At 34.7% G+C, this 22672-nt stretch overlaps 1 protein-coding gene across 6 annotated transcripts in view; it reads right to left on the reverse strand.

The window, feature by feature from the left end:
• The window catches only part of LOC112051626 (homeobox protein cut), a 184506-nt gene that overhangs the window by 34546 nt on the left and 127288 nt on the right, over positions 1–22672 (reverse strand). For all 6 annotated transcript variants that reach the window (XM_024090343.2, XM_024090342.2, XM_024090341.2 and 3 more), the window contains one exon: positions 2428–2609. In XM_024090343.2, coding sequence (XP_023946111.1) covers positions 2428–2609 — 182 coding nt within the window. The remainder of the gene's footprint in view (positions 1–2427; positions 2610–22672) is intronic.

Below are 22672 nucleotides of genomic sequence, written 5' to 3' on the forward strand. Positions count from 1 at the left end.
AATACCTTGACTGCGATTGATTCGATTCAGAAAACTATGTTTTTTTTTAGATATTGTGTACTGATTACGCAATAAAATGTACTGTACACTGATTTTTAAAAAAAGAACAACATGCTTAAGTAAAGGATTAAAAGTAAACTTATATTAAAAATTTTGATAATTATTTAAATTTAAGAAACTGGAAACGTGCAAGATTTACAGAAAACAACTTTTCATGTGTTAAAGAAACATTCTAGAAGATAAGGCTTGGAAACATTGCAGCACAAGTAAACGTATGAATAGAAGTTATTTATAAGTCTTATATGCAACTGTTTTATTAATAAGCGCACACCTAACACCTTATCAGTCAAAGGTAGGGTCGGCAAATAGGCACAGTTTGTGTGGCTTTGTGACAACTGGCATTGTTTTATATTGAATTTCCTATTTTGTTTGTTTTGCTGTTTGTACTGCTTATTCATGCGAGGTTTTTCTTTATGCCGCTTGCACAAGTTTAGATTTAATATTTGCGTGTTCTTTTGTTTGAGCTCGTGTGCTAATCATTTCGCAACGACTATACATACATTTCATCATTATTCATATTATTTTGATATGTTCTGTCATATGTGGAAGTAATGAAACGTAGTTTTTGTGATTGATGAATTAATTAATGCGTAACTTGCGCCTTTTTTAAGTCTACATTTGGTTAGGACAAATTAAAAGAAACACATGACTATATTTTTCTTCAGCATATTTAACATACTTATCGTTCCTTAACCTCGTTCGTTCGTTTCGTTCAATTTGGTTTTTCAATGTTTTTCAATGATTTATTTAATGTGCTTACAATCTTTGACTTTATATCTCTTAAGTTTATTTCTGTTAGAAATGTCTCCATCAGTTTTCTTTATATTTAATGGGTACATCTTAAATAGTAAAAAAATAATTCACGATCATATTATAATAGGAAACCAACAACATATATCAGTATAAAAAGTAATAAAACAACCGGATGTATTCGTGAATGTGTACCAGCCTTTTGTATACCTAATTATCTAATGCATCTTCTATCACGAATGCATACAAGGCGCAAGTCCTCCATCGAAGGCCTAGGTGGTTGCTCAACATGTAAACACAGGCTAATCTATGGCGGGTCAACGTCTCTGATAAACGTTATCAAGTTTATTAACACGTGCCTCCCTTGACTCGCCTACAAGCGTCGCCCGAATTGTTTGGAAAATCGTTTCCGGGTTTCAAGGGTGAATGAGATGTTTGTGTCCTAAAGACTAATAGTCTTCTTCTTCTTCTTGATATATTTAAAAGACTGTTTAGGTATTTTACAAAATATGTTTTGGGGAATATGCTAGCTAGTTTCACAGTTACCATTTTACCATCACACTGCAAAACTATGGACTATGTGGACTGTATATAGTATTCGTATGAAGCGTTTTGCTTCTTCAGTTCTTATATTGCATTAATATGCATGATTAGGATATGGAACTCTCATGAAGGCAAAGTGTTTCCTGGTTCTAAGAACCAGCCATTATTAAGTAAATAGGCATCTTTTAAACAAGCGAGTTCCATGAGACAGTGAAAAAAGAGGTTTATGTTATTCATTTGATATTCTTTCTATAAAGCCTCTTCGTAATTACACTTACAATAAAATGTTATTCCAACATACCAAAACGTATATAGAACGAGTACCTTTTAGACAGGGCTTTATAATAACTAACGAGTACTTTAAAGCACTGATTAAAGTTGCAATAGAAATACTTCTATTTCAATACAAAAGGATAAAAATAAATGAAGACAGTGCAATAGTATAAACAAATGAAATCATCCACGCTAATACATCCTGAGAGATAAATCCAAGGTGATCGGCGCTTTGACAAAGAGAATGAATTCTCTGGCATCGTGGGCGACTCGCGTGTTGCATCTCTAATGTGTAAAATAAATAATTTAATGTGGATAAACTTGGAGATATTTCTGACAATGCAGTTTCTCTGAATCGCAAGTGGTAGGTATCTTCTGATAGATCCGTTTTACATTTTCTCCTTTCTAACGTAAGAATAGCTTTAGTATCTCACAAATTTATATATACAGTATGAATGACTTGACTACTTAAGTAATGAACTTTAGCGAAATTTAAATTCTGTGTTATTTTTCACAACTTTATAGCATATACTAACTCATCAACATCATGAACAGCCGATGGGCGTCTACTGCTTGACATAGGCCTTCTGCATGAGCTCCCAATGGCATATATATAATATCTACTAGGTAATGATTTTACCTATTATAAATTGTGAATCTAAGCAAGTTAATTATGTAAGCATAAAGTTGCATCTAATAAAGATAGATGTACTCGTAGATTAAGCATAAGCATCTGATCTTGATAGATTAAACGCAAAGGACTAGGTCTTTTATTTGTACTCGTATATACTTAATACTCACCTGATTTCTCTTTTTATGTCGTCATAGTCCCTTTGTGTATCTAACCGCGCTTCTAGCCTTGCGATGTGCTGTTTCTTCTCGTCGAGCCTCTCTTCTAACCGCTGCAGTTGTTGTGCGTGTGCCTCTTGCAGCGCTGAAAGCGACGCTTGGAGTCGTCGCACGTCTTCAACTAGTTGAGCAATCTGGAATGAAGGAAAAGAATATATCAGTATTGTGTTTTTCATCGTTGATAAGTTTAACAAAGAACTTAGAGAAAGAACTTAAGAGAACTTAGACCTACTATTATAATCCAAAACGGATTGATGGGTTAAGGCTAAAGATTTTAAAACATATTACGACTTTTATAAGTAGTATTGTTTGGAACCATTGACTTAACATACTAATCGAATCACACATGTAAGACTACTACGGTGAAAGAGTATTTTGTAGAATTGTTAAAAATGTAGAGTCGGATTTTCCACATTCTGATATAGTGTAAACGTAAGTTGTCACTTTTTTGCTTTATGTCAAATGACAAGAGATAAAATTTGTGTATTAGCTATTCGATAAATAAGATAGGTGGTGATATCGGGTTGCGGTAGTTTATGAAATGTTCCCGCGGCTTAGTCATCAGGCGGTGAGTCGGAACACCGTGGGGTTTTAGTCGGTTGAAGTCCGACATAACCTTCTTGCCTCCCCGTGGCGAGAATGTATCCATGAGAATTTCCCCACGTTAAAAAAAAAAAAAAAAGGTGGTGATATCGGGACTAAGTCTAGTTAAATTAATTCTGTAGTTCTAATATTATCGCAGTGAGATTTATCGACGTCAGGTACGTCATTTTCGTAACCAGCACAGGATTAAGTTCGTGACGTTACTTTTATTTTGCTCATAATCATAATTAATACTGTTAAGGCTGTATAGTAATTAGCGATAATGAACAGTATTTATTATATGTTGACGCAAATGATAAAAATATTAAAATTTCTCTCAAATTTACTAACGATATCTATATGGAAATACTGCAATTATATCGTAAAGATCTTATAAATATTATCATGCTAAATTAATCTATGCGTCACTCAGATAATGATGCTTTTATTTGAATTGGTATTATGTATTTATTGTCTATGTAAAATACCTATTCCAAAACTTATACTGTATTTTGAAAAGAATATATAGGTGTATTATAATAATCTGTATGTGTTATTGGAATTTTAATATCATCAATAGTCAATATCCATTTATATCTATTTAATATAAATTTGATTTCGTAAAATTGGTATCAGATGTTGTATTTTAATGTTCTTTAAATTGAACATCTATATTTAGATATTTATTAAGCAACTCTACTACATCTTCGAGGTATTCTTGTAAAGAAACATTAATACAGATTCAAAAATAGTCATAAAGTGTAGCATAGGCGTTGCAAGTTAAAATTATTTGTGAAATATAAAAATTTTGAAAAATCACAGCTCACAATACAATGATTGTTTTTTTTTATTCTTTACAAGTTAGCCATTGACTACAATCTTATGGTAAGTGATGATGCAGTCTAAGATGAAAGCGGGCTAACTTGTTAGGAGGAGGATGAAAATCTCCACTCCTTTCGGTTTCTACACGACATCGTACCGGATAATCGTTTGGCGGTACGTCTTAGTCGGTAGTGTAACTAGCCACGGCCGAAGCATCCCACCAGCCAGACCTGGACCAATTAAGAAAACCTCAATCGGCCCAGGCGGGGGTCGAACCCAGAACCACCGTCTTGTAAAAACTATGTCACGAATTAATTGTAAACGATTAATTGTATTGTAAACTATGTCACGAACACTTTGCTGTATTTTATTATTGTATTAAAATATAATGACAAATTAATTCTTGCGTTACAGAAGATCGAGATAAAAATGATAAGTTTGCTGAGGAATTATTTGATTAATTAGCTGTTATATTGTCTATTTGACGAGCTGAGGTTTTTGATTGGCGTGCTAAGCCGCCATACTGTGGATACTAATGTTATCATTTATTAGCAGATTAATTATATATTATATTTTTATGTCCTACTCCATATTTTTTACAGCGCGCATGAAAAACACATGCAAATGTACCTGAATCTGAAAAATACAGAATTACTATAATATTCGTGTGCATATAATTGTCCAGCTGGGATATTAGCTAACTTAATAGGCTTTCATAAAAGAAAAGCTATTGATCTTACGTCAATTTGGAATCACCTATTAACGATCTAAACTGATAGTCTAACTTAATTACGACATTGAGTTAAAATGTATTTTCAAAAACATCAAATCATTTATCATTTAAGTCGAATATAAATACCTACCTGTTACATTACATTACGTCAAAGATCAAAAAAATTCAACAGAACATTTAAAGCTATTTTTCAAGTACTTAATTAATATTCTTTATTTGTACGCCACAACATAAAACAAGCTGTATATTGTAGCTACAAAAGGCGGCCTTATCGCTACGTAGCATTTCTTCCAGGCTTAGGTTTCAGAAAATGTGAAAATACGAGAATGCTGGTAGTGTAAATTAAATTTTTTATTTGTATATATGTATTAGTTTTAAGTTATTATGTAGTTATGTGTGCTAACAAATAAAAAATTGTAAAAAAAATGTATTATTTTAAGTACCTATATATATATAGGAAATATGTTGTGCCAAAAAGATGGACCTGACTCAGCTAAAATTTGTTGTGAGTACATCAGTACCCACAACGCTGGTATTCTGTCACACCTATATGTAAGTCTCTTAGTTACAATACAAGGCTATTGTCGATAATTTTATATTGTTTCTAAAGTAGCGTCTGCAATATGTGGTATTACCGTGGAATCATTGAGTACATCATAACGTGCATCTTCACGCATCAGCGACTCGACATCGGTACAATTGATATCTTTCGAAGGTCGGCTAATAACACCTCTGTGGTACAACACTATTGAATTATGATAGACTAGCTGATGCCGTGGTTTTACCCGCGTGGTTCCCGTTCCCGTAAGAACACGGGGATAATATATAGCCTATAGCCTTCCTCAATAAATGGGCTATCTAACACTGAAAGAATTTTACAAATCGGACCATTAGTGTCTGAGATTAGCGCGTTCAAGCAAACAAACAAACTCTTCAGCTTTATAATATTAGTATAGATTCTTTAATAACCTGCTACATCATCCATGTAAAATTCAGTTTTTCACAAACCCCCAGGAGCCATAGATTATTAGGCAGGGTAAAAAGTATCATATATTTCAAGTCCCACTATAATCGATACACCCGTTTCAAAGATTAGCAAGGACAAACTGAAAGATAGGCAGACAGACAGACAAAAATTAAAAAGTATAAACTTTAATTACATGAGAAAAGACAGATGTCTTGAAATCGCAGACAGATAGTTCAATTTTATTTATATGAATTTATAAGTGTTCAAAAATTGAAACCTTGAGAGGCCTATTCGTATCTATTATAGTTGTACAAGAAAAAAACACCGTCTTATGAGTAGGTAGGTATCGTTTGCACGAGCGTCGCTCCCGTTCGACCGTGAAGATGTATATCTTGGCTGCGGCGGAAATCAACGCTTCCTTTACTCTAATCGAAGGCCATACTCTGCTATCATCCTCAGATACATTTGCATTCTTTATTTTTCATACTCATCATCCTATACTAACGACTACATTGCAGGATTAGATAGCGCTTATAAAATTGGACATAGACTCAACACTGCTTCAATCTCGGGGGCTCTTCGCCGGCGAAGACGAGATTCCCGATATCTGACGTCACCCAGACGTAGGCTTTTTAACTCACGATCTCGGGGGCGCTCGGATTGATACAGTCAGGCTAAAACACCCTTCCCGAACGGCACTCTAAGCCAAGGTCCGAGTCTCACAGGAGTCCTTAGAGTCGTTCCACCCATCTACTCTGCTTCTGCCTTCGGGCCACATCAGGCGATGCTTCTGCGGTCGCCTAAACCCCCCGGTGACGCCGCTGAGGTCCCATAAGGAGCCTACGTCATTTACACAATGAGAAAAAAAAACATTGTCATCATCTAAAGTTATTCATTTCTCTGAATTTACGATCAGCATGGCTTTTTTATAAGCAGCGGAAGATATCGTATCTAGGGCATATTTTGCGACACGAAAGATACCGTTTGCTTCAAACCATCATGATGGGCAAGATTGCAGGCAAAAGAGGTGTAGGAAGAAGAAAGAAGTCCTGGCTACGAAATATAAGGGAGTGGACTGGCATAAAGACCGTCGAAGAACTTTTCCGCCTAGCCATGGACAAGGAAAAGTTTAGAAAGCTGACCGCCGACCTTCAGTAATGGAGAGGCACTCTAAGAAGAAGAATGGCTTTTTTACCATTTTTGACGCATGCTAGTTGACATATACGAAATTGAGAATCTATGTAACAAATATCATCCGGTTTTTACTGATGGCAAGATAGTGAATAGGCCATTTGGAAGAACTAACACTTTGAGGCACTGGGTAAACACCACCGACTTCTAAACTTAATATTGAGCAAAAGCTATTGAGATTTTAAGGGAAAAATAAAATCTCTTTTATGTCCCTACCCAGGATTGGAATCCAGTTGTAGGACTGGGTTCTCATGACCCGCAAAAGAACTTTTCAATATTGTCACTTATTTATAAAGCACAGACAGTATCCTCAAGTTTTAGACGTAATATCTATAAATAGGTCATATTTACTTAAGTAGGCAATACAATTACTAATTTTTTGCTTTTATGACCAATGAAGATACCAAACCCAACGAAACCTTGATAATTATGTAACAAATGTGTCTATTTATAATTAGTATTTAGATTTGTATACGTACTTGTAATAAAATATTTTGACTGTGTGATCATAATAATTATAATTAACTCTATGTTGATAATAACAACGAAATCCATCATGCGAGCAAGTTTAATTAGAATTTTATTTGTCTCGCTGAAGTGAGCATTTGTCGACTACGACTTTATTTAATATCTTTATTGTGATTAACTTTTATTAGTATTTTTAAAACTAGTTTTTGCTTGTCCTTTTTTCTAGCTGAGTGTGGTCACCATAATGTCACCGTCTTATACTCCACCATGTGTCAACTCATCATCTGCTTTTCTTACTAAAATCCTTCCTTTAAACTTTTTTTTAGCTTTCGTCCCCTCTTCTGAGAGAGAGCTACTCTCTTCTTGCATATTCAATTATAATTAACATCATCACATTACATTATACTAAGAAATTTTTAAAAAAAATGTATATTTAAAAAAAAAATAAGTTTTAAGACGATAAAATAATAATGAAATTAAGATATTTTTCATTGCTTTTTCCCACATTTTTGTCACGCATATGCTGCCCCTAAAATCTGACCGCCCTAGGTCCGGGCCTACTGGGCCTTAGGGTAAATCCGTCACTGGATATACCACATATACATCTCAACAATCACATAAACAACAGTAGCATACATTGTTCTACCTATTAAATTACTTGTATTTATAAAATAAAATTCAGTTGTCCACTCATACAAATTCAGCAAAAACTCACGCTACAATGAACGTGTTAGTTCCTTTAACAACAATGAAAACAGTGTAAACACATATTTGTCCTTTTCATAGTACGACATAAAAAGTATTAGCCGAAACGAAATTTCGTCGGGACAGAACCGCGAGTAATTATTGTCTTAATTCGACTCTGCACTGACCGCCATTACGCTGGTACCAAGCCACAAGCGACGGCGGGCAATATACCCAGAGGAAGATAGGTACTCGTAAATGTCCACTCAAGTAGACTAATGTATTAAAAAAAATATATAAATCCTAACCGATACGATAATCATTATAAGACTAATTATCTATGTGAAAGTTTCAATAAAGCTTGTTTGGCTTTTTAGTTTTTCGCAGTGCAATGACGTACTTTATTTTATTAGACGGCAATTATATTATATTTTGTGAACTAATACATTCGTGTTTAAGTTATCTATATTCGAGAACATTAGCCATATTTAAAGGTATTAACTAAAGTTTTATTTAGCAAAGTTTGGTACTTGAAACATGTTTTATTTAAATTTATTTTCGAGAGAATCAAGATTTCAAAGAAAATCGCTCTCGCCTATGTTTTGGTCGGGGAAAGGGGCATCTTCGCTAAGGGTTAAAGGGTAGCCCTCGACAATTACCTACAATCATTACTATGGTCAATTATGTTTTCGACCACCGACCATCACAGTTACAGGTTTTTATTGGGCCGGCTTTTTAGTTTAATTGCTGTCTTTTTGGACGCCTGCGTGTGATTACATGAACCCCGTTCTGGGTGATTTCTGTGATCAACTGTCCGTGTTGCGTGAACTTATGTACAGCCTCTAATGAGGGTAGGATCTGAACCGTTGGGTTTAACGCCCAATCGGAAAATGCGAAGAATTTTCTTTTACAGTATGGGCTTAAAAAACATTTTAATATTGGATATTGATACGCTTCAACATGTCCATAATTAGGATCCTTGAAAGGGTTTTAAACTGGACGATTAAATCTGAAAATAAGATAAGAGTATTGTCAGATTTAATTGTATTTAATGACTATAAATGGAAATAAGTTATACTCGTATGCTAATAATTAATATCAAAGTTAGTGGCTTCGGAAACACAATTTACTATACCTAAGTGCAGGTTCAAAGGCTGTATTTATTTAACGGCACGAAGTAGCTCTTCTCGAAGTAGCGTAAATTCCCTCAAACATTACACTAGTTACATAAAGATTAAAACTAAAAGAGGCAGAAATAGTAAAAACATACAAATAGTTGTAACAGAGTATGTAAAGGAATTCATTATTTGTGTTGTTATTTACTACATCATCCTTCGGTAATGAAAGGGTTATGAAGTATCGTATTCCTAGCAACCTTTTCTCATTAGGAAATAATCCTCTGGCTGATAATCTCAAATACAAAGAGAGTGGCGTGCCAAATGACAGATATCGTCGAAAAAACAAACTAGCGAACGATCGCGTGCCGAAGTTATTGCGATTCCGTTTAATATCTTGTCGATGAAGACAGAGCCTTTCTAAGCTTTGCTCGGGTTTCATACCTTTGTACTTGGAACAATATGAACCTTTAGTACCTACGGTAAATGGGGTGGACTAACAACCGAAAGTTTGTTAGATCAAATCAAACCGATTGATTTTTGTTCTACCCATTTCAACAATAAGTTTGACGATAATTTTGACAGTAAAATGGAAATTATTTAAGTGTATGGCATGCATGCTAGTACTTTACTACTTACGGATACATGACTTCGCTTTGAGAGCATGTAAGCAACTAATCGCAAGACTATCGGGGACAAACAGAGTTTTCAGCCGCGAGTTTTAGGAGTGGGAATACTGATTCTTTATGTTAAATGGATTTTTTATAAAATTTGAATACACAATGTAATAATTATTAAAGTAGTTGGTAAAAATATAAATTATTTTGGATTATAAAGAACGATTTGTAACTTTATTGCCTCGAAACTATAATGTTAAATACCAGTGACCAACAAATTCCTACGCGGAATCAAAATCCAACATAATGGATTGTCATCACAAATGCACGTTCACATTAAAAGACAACGAATATGATCGAAAAGTCGAATGCGAAAGAACGCCGATGTCAATAGAGAGAAAATCTAATAAAGTAACAAAACTCAACCAATTCGACCCCTGACAATCCATCGTCATAAATTTGTACAGGTCTCAATCACAAAAGAAGTGATGAAAGACAAGTGGGCGAATAAAAAAGGCATAATACGCCATTTTGCCGTCACAAAGTGGAATCCATGTCGGCGATCTGTCAAACTGGTCAAACATGAGCGAATTGGCGGGCAACCATTATTAGCCGGCCAAATAGCGGCGCTCAGATACCACGACGAGTATGAGGACGGGACCCTCTTTCCGAATTCGAGCGCCGAAATCTGCCGAGCTGCTAAAAGCAAAAAGACGTTGCGATAGCTTCTACGGCAGGAAGTCCAAATACTCGTTTTTCAGCATCTATCGCGCAGTATAGTTTGGAGCGGGTTTCATTTCGGGCAAAAATGATAAATGACGTGAATGATTGAACAGCCGGACACGAGTTTCGAATCTCCGAAAGAGATTTCAGCCTGTCCGTTTTACATTTCATTCCGATTGTGGCGGGTTGACAGCGGCGCATCTATCGGAATTAAAATGCAAAATTTTATCGGCCATTTAGTGGATTGTCACGACATCGGCAACATTCCATAAATATTCACAACAATTGTCGCGGTGCTTTTATAAAACGCGGGTTGATTGACAGCAGACGTCACGACTATCAATCAGGCCTGCGTGATCAGAAAGCCTCGTGTGATAAAAATTAGCCGACACGGATCCCTCGTACGATACCTACCTCAGATGCGATACCTACTGTTCGGTAGGTATTCAAAGCAGTGTAAGGTAGATAATTCATAAAAATTGAATTATCTACCTTACACTGCTTTGAATACCTACCGTATTCAAAGCTATACAGCTATATAAAGCTAACCTATATTTGCGATTATAATGATGTCAGAATTTGGTGGGAAAATCGTAGGAATAACATGTAGCTCACGTTTTATTTTCATTGATTTGCAGCATTTTATAGTTTTATTGCTTAAAGTAGAATGTATTTTAATCAATATAGTTCTTTATAGGTGCACAAGTGAACTGGAGGTTGAGCATTGGTAAAGTGGTTAATTGGATTTTCTCAGTGGACTCTATCAAAAGGTAAGGTTGCCTTTGCCTAAAGCGTGACGTGTCCAACTGATGGACAACGACGGAAGATGGACTTTAATTAAGATATGAATACATTGAAGTCATGGCGGTATGGTGTAATACCTTTGCCTTTTCCGTGAAGTAAAAAATAAAGCTAATAAAAAATTATATGGTGTCATATTTGAAGGATGACAGCGAAATTGGCGGGAAATTTGTCTATGCGCTTTTGACGCTCGCTTGGATTTCGTGTTTGAAAGGCATTGACAAGAGCCATTAGCAGGCGATGTTCAGCGATGGCTCAGCGATTAGTTCCCACCACTGACAGCCGCATTTTGATTTTTTGGTTCGCCTGGCGTTTTCGACATGAGCCGATACGAGAATCAAGCTTTCATAGACAACTGGAATGCAATTGTCTGTAGTTTTGAGGCGGAGAACGAAATGAAGCAATTATAAGTTGTGGAATTTCATTTATTGCCTGTCTGTCGTGCAGTTATAAAACCGAACGGGAAACTTAGTTTTGCTTGTTATCGTTTATACGTTTTTTAAGCATTTGAATTTAAGGATCACATTTTGCCTTTATTTACAATATTCTTTAGTATGATTAAAGTTTTCTCTGATTATGTGCTGTGATTCATACCATCCCCGTAAAGTTGGTCCATGTATATTCATTAGCGTATTTTGGTAATCTGATGAACAATCTGTACCTACTTCTGTAAACTTTAGTAAAAAGCTATTGATAACTTTTGCGTGATTATGCTATAACTTACATTCGTCGGTTATGTTTTGTTAGTTTGTTCCGAGAGTGAACGAAAAATATAGTATCTTCGCTTGATCAGGCGTGTTTTTTTGTCTAACTTAAGAAACCTGTGATTAATTTTTCGTGTTAAAATTTAGTAGATTCTGACAAATTTTCTCTTTACAATCATAATATTGCAGTTAAAAAGCGAGCGTTTAAAAAAAATTCGGCTTTTAGGAATCTACGTAAACCCATTACTCAGTAGACACCAGGTGATCATTAACTACGTTATAAATAACTCGGAAAGGATCCAATTTGGTCAGTCCCAACCTTCGTACCGCGTCAGCAATGCACGCAAATGTAACACGCCATTTTACTGCAACTATTGGTATTAAAAATAAGGGGGTGGTACTCCAAAATTACTTTGGACAATGCTTTCTTTTAGTTTTCTTGTTCCTTTTTTTCCTGGTATATTTAGCTAACTCTTTGGAAAAATATTAAAATTATTAGCAGCTTTTTTTTCTTCTTGGTGTAGCCAAATTTTGTTTATCCAAATATTTACTTTTGTAAGTGTATTATATTTTTTGACATTTTTGTTGTTGTGCTCCTAAACTATATCGTCTATTTCATCTATTCTTTTTCTAGATTTATACTTTTTTTTTTTTTTCAAAATTATGGTTATTGACAGACATTCTTTTTATGGGTATTGTGTTACGTTTAGTCAAAAGCAAGAAATATTAAAAAAAAATCAAGGTAAACGTTACTTCAAATCTACGGTTGTCTTTAAAAAAAATATTTAATTAAACTTAAATAAAATAGAAAATTATGATAAAATGCAAGCGTCTATAAAACATTTTGTTTTGGTTTTTTTTTTGTAATATGCTGTACTTATTTACGCTATACATGTTATATATTATATTTAATGTAAGAAGGCTTTTATGGCAAACAAAAAATTCACAAACTTTTATTTCTTTACGTTGCTATAAGGCATACATCATGGGGTGGTGGAGCTCAGAGATATCTGGGCTAGATTATTTTGAGTAACGGCATTGCAATGGGAGGGAAAAAGTGCAGGTGGAATGAAGGTAGAATATAAAATATCGTTTTGGTGGTGCAATTAAAAAGCTATGGTGTTGCGCGCCTAACTAATCTTGGAAATCGTCGTTTTTTAACCGACTTCAAAAAATAGGAGGAGGTTCTCAGTTCGATGCGTATGTTTTAGAGATCGCTGCAATGTACAAATCTATAACTAGTTGTGCCTCGCGGTTTCACTCGCGAAGATCATTCCCGTTGAATTGGGATTAAAAAGTAGCTATTATTTAAAAAATTCTGTATATCTGTGCCGAATTGCATTTATATCCATTTACCTATTCTGGCATTTCTGTATTTTTGAATAATTAATACTAATTATTCAGTAGTAGGTAGTTACTACTTAAAACTGGTGTGTAATTAATGAAAATAATTATCCAATACACAAAATATTTTATAATAGCTCTGAAAACAAAAATACAAATTGATTGCAGTTAATGATAACTTTAATTATTTTATAATTTAATTAAAATATGTAAATTAGGTGATACTAATACAACATTGAGCTATTAGCTATGAGGATATAGCTAGATTTGTAGTTTCGCCTTCGTTAGTAAATGCGATCTAGATAATAATTTTCAGTTCCTATTTATCGCTTCGTTGCTATCTGAAATTAGTTCCATTCCACTTTTCACGTACTTCCAGTTTTTCCTTTTGAGCGAACATTTTATTATGGGATTTGTGTTAAAATATTTGCACTTCATTTATTTTATACTTTATACAGTATTTTCTTTGTGAAAGTATGGTGTATATTTTTGTTAATAAATAAAATATTACGCAAACACTTTAAAAAGGATCAAAATGTATTCGGTTTCACTAAACGTCTTTTATAAAAATAGTCTAAGGAACCTCCTTAAACCTCCTTATGGAAGGAAAAGATACGCCTGACGACGTTTTTGGCACAGGCGTACGTAGGTACCTACTGCCTATTTAGCTTGCTTTACAAATGGGAGATCTGGGGACCACAGCCTCAATTGAATTTCGGTTAAGACGATTGAATTTCCTTGGGTTGGATCTTCACCCCATGGACTATTATACATACCTAATCTTTTTGCTTATTTGCGAGGGATTTTGGAATAGTCATGTTCAAACACATGGCTAGCATTCTTATATCAAAAAATATTTTAAATGTCTAAGAATAAGAATTTTGCACAGCAAAGAACTTTACATAATAATCGAAGCGCTGATTTAAATGTACGCCAATCTCCGACGTCCCGATTGCGAAAGGTCCCGAGTCCCGACTTAAGTGTCCCGTTCCGATGTGGAACGGAGATTGAGTCACGGCGCGCGTGACGTAGCTCTCCTCTATAACGCGTTATAGCGCGAACCTGAGGTGGCCAGATCTTCGCTATTCTACAAAACGTATAATTCTAGGCAACTATAGAATTTGCCGCTTGGTGTTACAAAAACTTTACAGCCCATGCTTTTGCCATAGATAAACAGTACGCAATTATAGAGATTGGAGCTTGGTAGTTTTGTAATATGCAGTGAACAAAGATATCAACCTAAAATCATCAACAGTTTTCTTTTATACTATTTTCTTTAGAATAGTGTAAGAACCACCCGCATTGGAGTGAAATGGTGGTCCCAAGCTTCATATTCCCATAATATATTCATATTATATTAAGAAGCTGATTCTTATACGAGAGTTTTTAACAGCCTATATATAAGTATAGTTTATAACTAGCCTATGCTTATTTTATTTATTTATTTTATTTTATTCTTTACAAGTTAGCCCTTGACTACAATCTCACCTGATGGTGAGATTGTAGTCAAGGTGATGATGTAGTCTTAGATGGAAGCGGGCTAACTTGTTAGGATGAGGATGAAAATCCACACTCCTTTCGGTTTCTACACGGCATCGTACCGGAACACGAAATCGCTTGGCGGTACGTCTTTGCCGGTAGGGTGGTAACTAGCCACGGCCGAAGCCTCCCACCAGCCAGACCTGGACCAATTAAGAAAATCTCAATCTGCCCAGCCGGGGATCGAACCCAGGACCTCCGTTTTGTAAATCCACCGCGCATACCACTGCGCCACTTCCACTTAGCCCTGTAGTGGGTGGGTGATAATTAAGTAATATATGCCAAATATTAATTCAGAATAAAATTACCCCTCAATACTGTTGCATGCACCCCACAATTGCATGTTTCCAATCTATGGTAAGAACATGGGCTGAATGACTTTCAGCTCTTATAAAATGACGAAGATCTGACCACAGCAGGACCATTATATCCAGTGAGCTAACATGCCAACGTGCTGGCCCTTGACATTTACTACGGGCCCAGAAATAATTTATTGTTATTGATTTTTGGGAAATAAAATTTGATAAACGTTTTCACTAAATTAATTAAGTTTTAATGCTCGCTAACAAGACGCAGAACATCCGGCCGATTTCGTTTGTTAAATAATGTCATTTAAGTTCAATAAATAAAATGTAAAACCACTTTCCACTTTCCCAGGTTTAGAAAATAAGCTAGAACTCATCTAACTTAACAGGTTTTTTGTTTTATATTCGTCAATATCATATAACAAAAATGTAAAAGGTATTTACATGTGGAAAACTTTAGCGAAGTAAGTAAAAAAAATAAAAAAAATCAACATTTTTAGCAACAAATGAATTGATAATAAAAGAAGCAGACGAACGGAAAAGCTCGAAATTCGATATTAGTAATTAGTCGGAGTTTTCTAATTAGACTGAACAAATAGACGAAATAAAGCATTAAGCAGTTGTGCAAATACTATGGAAGAAGGGGGATTCTTTGTTGATATAAATCGCTGCTGGATGTGACATATTACAAAAAAAAAATGCAATTGTCTATAGACTCGTATTTGTTTGAAGTATAATGCAGCCACTGACGATCCAATAATCTCACATGCCTGCAGCGCTAACGGTTTGACGTCCGATAAACTGAAGTTTCATCGGTTGTCAAGCCGTTAGCACTGCAGACATGTGAGCTTATTGGATTGTCAGTGGCTGACTTTATTCATGATGCATTAGCCGGTTGAAATAATTTTTATTTGGAAAATTTCGCCTACGTAACGTAACTTCGCACAGAATTCAAGACACACATTCAGTTTTTTCAGAAAGAAATTAAAAAGTGTCATGTTTTCTTATGCTAGACTTGTAAGTACCTACTATTTAAATTGTTGTTATATCCAACCTTTTCTGTTGAAATATTCTTACATTATAAGTGTAATTGCAATAAAATTGGCTTGTGCCTAGAAAATACTCTACACAAGAAAAAAAACATAGGTTAAGGACCAAATGACTCTTTGGTTCACTGGTTAGCCTATGTGGATATAGTAAAAGTTAAGAGAAATGATAAATACTCGTAACGAAATGTGGAAAGATTACAATGATAATGATTTAAGACAGACATGTAGTATTCAATTATAAAAAAAGTAATAAATTGATTTTAAATTTATATAAAAAGTTACTTTTTTTACGCTAGTCCAATTACACTCTACGCCATTTCTAGTAGTGAACAAGTCTGCGTAAACACTCCTATGCAAGCTTGGTAAGCAAATAATATGACAAGATAAAGAGAATGGGAAACGATATTATGCTCATTGGAACATTCAATTTACTGTGAGTACTAAGTATAAACTACTTTGGAATATCTACACGTCTAGAAGCCTTTATACTAAGTTATGGAAAATTCTATCTAGTATGTGCTGTGCAGTTTCAATATCATTATTAATTTTTTTCCGTAGATGTTTTTTTTAAATATCCTTTACAAGTTTTTTTTTAAAATTATATTTGCCATATCTTTTAAATATGACCAAAATATTTCGAATCCCCTCCAACTAGTAGGGAAAAACTGTATTAGGAGTTGGTACGACAATAGATCAACGGGGCGGCGATCGAACCACATACCCTCGGTGATGCGTCCGACCGCTCTTACCGTTGAGCTATAGGTAGGGTAACTAGCCACGGCCGAAGCCTCTCACCTGCCAAAACCGTTTTTTTATAGTAATAAACTGATAGACCATGTAACTGCATGTGATGGTAAGTGAAAAACCTATCATTAAAATTCTTGCTTTTAGAAGCCAGGTGATAACATATGTGCAAATACTCTTCTTCATCAAGCAAGAAGCAGTGCTTAAAATAGACTGCGTATTAACTTAACAATTCTTTCACCGAGATTCCTTAGACGTTGATTGGTAAGTACTTACCTGACCAATTAGGCCCGAGTATAAACAGTTCCTAACGACTTCAAACAAAATGGCACTCAAATTATGAGCCGGGCTTTAAAAGATGTATAATTGCGGGCTAGAAAGAGCCGCTTCATAGCTGTTATCATTCCAGAGTAACCCCGCAAATTCCATCCACATGTTGACACCCGCATATCTTAAGACGCCTATGCGTAAATCATTTTTTCACGCAAATACCACTTTTGCGGCTCACTGCAATTATAAATAAAATTGACATTAATTGCCCCGACTTCAAAGTAGGTTAGGGATTCCTAGAAATAATTCCCTTAATGTGTAATGAAGAAGTTTTTTTCAATGTTGCAATGCTTCTGTGCGGTACGTAGATCATTTAAACATTGCAATTAATACTATTATTCTATAAAACGCCTAGAGACTTCTATATTAGGTACTTGATACATTAAAGTTTTGTCATAGACGAAGACCTTGGTTTCAAAGTTAATTACGTAAGTGTATTTAATTAGATAAACGTCCATATATTCGTACTTACACATCAAATAACAATATTTATACTCTGTATAGCTTGTTTAGGGTATTTAGACAAATATAAATATGTAGGATGGAGTCTCACATTAAAAGTGCAAATGTCACGAATCAGATAGATTTGTTGGCTTTGCTTAAAAAAGTAGTTTTTTAAATTAAGTATTTTAATATATAATTCTTTTAAGTTATACTGATTAGGGTACGATAGGGCTGACATATTTTTTGTAAAATAAAAGTCCTTAAAAAATTCTAGATTAAAAAAAAAAAAATACCTTTAGAGATGAGAGCCTCTGCTCTTTTGCTAACTGTATTTGTTATCTTAACTACACGAATACAAGAATAATAAGCAAGAAGAATACACTTAAAGTAGATATATAGTGTATGTTTGGTTCTAATGTTTAATACTATTTTATATACCTGTAAAGTATCAGGTAAGAAAAGTAAACGTTTAACATAATCAAAAAACATGATTGGATATTCAGTAGTGTACGTATAATCAGGTAAATTTAGAATCGTAACTTCTCTTTCATCTAATTGGACCCACGAGTCCTTACAATCAGACAAACGGTACAACAATAAACATATAGCTAATTACTTTGTAATGAAACTGCGGTTTACCCAGTCGAGCGAGAATCCTGCACTAAACAACAGTAACAGACGAGACACACATTAAAAAATCAATACTAGAACAGAACACGCTCACAATTAAGACGCATCCCTCAAACGTCATAGCACCCTACTCTAAAAACACACCAACAACACACAGCAAAAATGTTACACATCCCTAACGCGGTGACGTAGCGTCGAAAGTTGAACGTCAATTGTTTTACAGCGCGCAGCCGTCGTAAGAATCATCCCGCAGAAATGTTGTCTCATAACATAACACGCAAAAATCAACAACATGCGTATCATAACGCAACAAAAACGAAAATCGAATGGCAATAGTCGAATCGCGAGCAAATATGGTAAAGAATTATCCCGCTAGCAAAAATGTACACCCTTGCTGGGGTAGCGTGGGCACTTTGGGCAATATGCAAAAGTTGGGGTGGCGGGGGGTAAGGGGGATGTCGTGATTAGGCCGTGTGTGACGATGCGCATCTTATGCCCGCATTACCCTTTCGTTTTCCTTCCGATAGCTGCCTTTGTGGGGCGGTCCCTTTACTTATCTGTATAAAAAGTAGATCACACGATACCAATTTTCTTCTAGCTTTTTCATAAACGCCGCTCATTCAAATCTCTTTCCGACATATTGATTCCTTTGAAATTATCGCATGAATATCTATTTAATCTATATATCTGGCATTGCTTTTTAAAAATTTATTCGTGAAAGTAAATGTATTCTTTGTTCTGAGTTTTATAGCAATAAATAGTATTTACTAGGTTTAAATACAAAATTTAAACTATGCCAGCTGCATCAGTGATTAGAGAAAGTTTAAACATCAAACAGACATTACTGTAGGTACTAGCAGCTCATGACTTACTAAGTTTTTGCTCGAACAAGTTGCCGACACCGGCACAATCGACTAAATGTAATCCCCATTAGCAAAATAAACTACATTTGCTAAGGGCGGACTCGTTAACACACTTTCCAAGTTTCCCATCGAAAACTACCCCGTTTAGACTTCCAAATACGTTCACCGAGGACAAACTAATAAACGTGAATGTTTAATATTCTACCAAATCTTCATCGCCCCCCTTCCTCCAAAATTTCAATACGAGCTCAAGTAATATCGAATTCAGGAACCGCATTCGAACGAACAACGTTGCAAAAGTCATTCTCGCTGTTGGTTCATAAGACGTTCCTGTTCTGAGTCGCCCAAGAGCCTGATACAGACGTTATGGACGATTCAGAGAGTGATTTCCCTTGAAACCAATGTAGCATATAAATACCATTATTTTGAAACAATACACATTTTCGCCCCCGTCGTGTTGTTTTGAAGAAACTTCAAATGCCTCATGAATATTCCGATTTTGTTGCGTATTGATTTTTTCAGTTATATTTATTATAAATAACTTTACATTATCTTTCTATTACGAATACACTTAAAATCTTCATTTTAAACAGCATTTTCTTTTATAATCACGTTTAAAAGGAAGTAATTTGTCAATATCTACTTACCCCCATTCTCCTCACTCACACATCGCCGTCTAATGAAATCAGACATCCCGGCGCAATTGTAGATTCAATTAGTACACAGCAGTTGCCATTCTTATCGGTGGAGACGATTTTACGAACGAATTAATCCGAAAACATACGATTCCTATCTCCCCCTGCCTCCTCCGTCTTTGGAAGTATGTTTATACGTATCGATGTTCCATTGTATTTGTTGAGAGTAATTAAGTACGTATGGATTGGATGTTGACGACTTTAAACGCTCTTCGTTCACATACGTGCTTAGGTAAATATTATTATCTTTATAAATAGTATAACCATACCTACAGGATTCTAGCACAAACCCACAATTTCTGTTTTTACAACCTGTAGATATTTTGTTTTATGATGTACGATAAGCCATATTCTTGTAATCAGTTATTTAGTTATTGCTCGAAAGAGTTACATCGAACGAATGAAGAAGAATCAATATTTCAATATATAAAATATTCATCAAAACTTACCAAAAGTTGAAAATATTTTGATTGGTGGTAGCTTAAGACTAAATAGCATATTACTAAGCTAAGATAGTTATAATATGATAAATTTACCAATAAATAAATTATGTGCACAGTAGATATACCAATAAATTAGCTATCCATTCAATTTAAACTAATTTGACACTATCGACAAAACTAAATCAAAATAAATAAAATTGAATTAAACGGGACAATTCAATTCACTCTATTCTATACCCAGCAATCAAAACACCACCGTGGCTGATCGGTAATCATCGATAGACGATTAGAAGGGGAAGTTTTTTTCACTATAGATCAATTGATCACGCCTCGATACTGTGGATTATTGATAGATTGATATTAATGTTGTGGGGTGGCGTTTTTTTTTTCAATATGCTATTGACGTCACCACAATTGGATATTGTGTAATTTTATTGTGCGGGTTTTTTTGTGAACTTGTTTGCGGACCGTCTCGTTATTGGTATTTTTTTTTCAAACGTTTGTTTATTGAATGTTTGATTCGGTCGGGGGTGATTTGGCGATCGAGTGGTTTGTTTGTGATGAATGTTTGACGTATTAATTTTTGTGTAATATTTATTGGTGCTGATTTAATTAAATTGATAAAGGGTTTTTGTGTTTACGTTTATGTCATGTTATTTTTATCTTAACTTATGAAACGAGAAAGTTCATTAATAATATGTTTTCGAAAATTACTAATTTAAAGTATATCAACATTTTTTTTTGGAAAACGTATTTAAACAAAAACATCCAATATTTAGTTTATAAATAATTTAACAAGTCAATATTTCTTGAGTTCTATTAATTATTTTGTTGTGTGCTGTTTACTTTGTTTCTGTCATAAGCCTGTAAGAGATTGCTTTTAGCAATAAGGCTGCCTTTGCATGCTCACATGTATTTCTTTTTCTTTTTTTTCTGTTTGTTTATTTATTTTGTGTGCACTAAAGTTTTTTTTTCTTCTCCTTTTTCTACTTTATTATTTATTAAAAATACAAGCGACTTGAAATAAAATATTATTGATGATTTGAAATAAGTAGGAACTTTTCTTTCTGGAAATTAAATTGCAAAAGCAATATTTTACTTCGAAATAAATAATTAAATACGTTGTCGTTATTGTCTAGGCTGTCACATAAATATCCATTTCCACGTGTTTCTATTCTAATATTTTTCAATAAAACGTATAACACGGCAATAAAATCCCCCCGTTTCCTCACTACAAAGAGGGAGTGACAATTCGGGATTCGATCGCGCAAATTAATATACAATATGAGACGGTTTTCATATTCGGCTCACTCCAATACGCGAAATTGACACCACAATATTCCAAACAGAAATAAGATTGCCTCGAGCCACCCCCGTGGAGGCACTTTATTATATCCAACGTCTTCACGATTGAAACCAATTGTTAATTGAGCCATATCTATGAAAATGGCGTCTGTGCGAGCCGATTCTTATCGGTATTCGCCGTTAAATTTATTATAGGCAGTTCGGCGTGAGACGGAACGCCGATGGTTTGGGAGCCGATTAAATTTTGGGCCGATTTTAAATTGCAATCAATGATATTTGTTAAATTTCTATTGCAATTTGAGGAACACTGTTAATTGTAGAGATAACTTTAACTATTAAGTAATTTAAGCCATAATAGCCCAGTGGATTCTTCTTTCTGCCTCCGATTCCGGAGTGCGGTACATGCACCTCCAACTTTTCAGTTATGTGCATATTAAGAAATTAAATATCACGTGTTTCAAACGGTGGAGAAAAAACATCGTGAAGAAACCTGCATACCAGAGAATTTTCTTAATTCTCTACGTGTGTGAAGTCTGCAAATCCGCATTGGGCCAGCGTTGGCCTAACTCCTCTCATTCTGAGAAGAGACTCGTGCTCAGCAGTGAGCGGAACATGGGTCGATATATTAAGTATTAAGTATTTTTATAGATAAAAAAAAAACTGTACGTGTTTGTCACGTTAAGGTGGTGTCGCCGCTTGGTTTTTTTTTGTATCTATTGTTTTAAATGTTTGTGGTATACAATAAAGTGTATTTATTTTCTTCTTCTTTTATAAAGCGCTAATCCGCCAAAAGAAAGCAAAATTAAGTATCTTTATCCTCAGTTTATTAATACGGGGGCAAATTTTGGCGGCAACTCTTGTATAATTTATCCCTAAAACTGAAGGCATCCGACAATAGTTAGACAAATGAATAAATCCAAATGGAAATTTCCTATTCGTGAACAATAGTTAGATTTTAGAGGCTTGTATCTCATACAGACAGATTGATTGGGCTCTTCCTAATGCTACACAGTGGAGGAGTAAGCTTGTCGTATCGAGGAATAAATGTTATCGTAAACGAAATTGCTAAAAGAAAAATAACAGTACAGATTAAAAACTG

This window comes from Bicyclus anynana, chromosome 8 (assembly GCF_947172395.1).
Source record: "Bicyclus anynana chromosome 8, ilBicAnyn1.1, whole genome shotgun sequence".
NCBI classification, from domain to species: domain Eukaryota; kingdom Metazoa; phylum Arthropoda; class Insecta; order Lepidoptera; family Nymphalidae; genus Bicyclus; species Bicyclus anynana.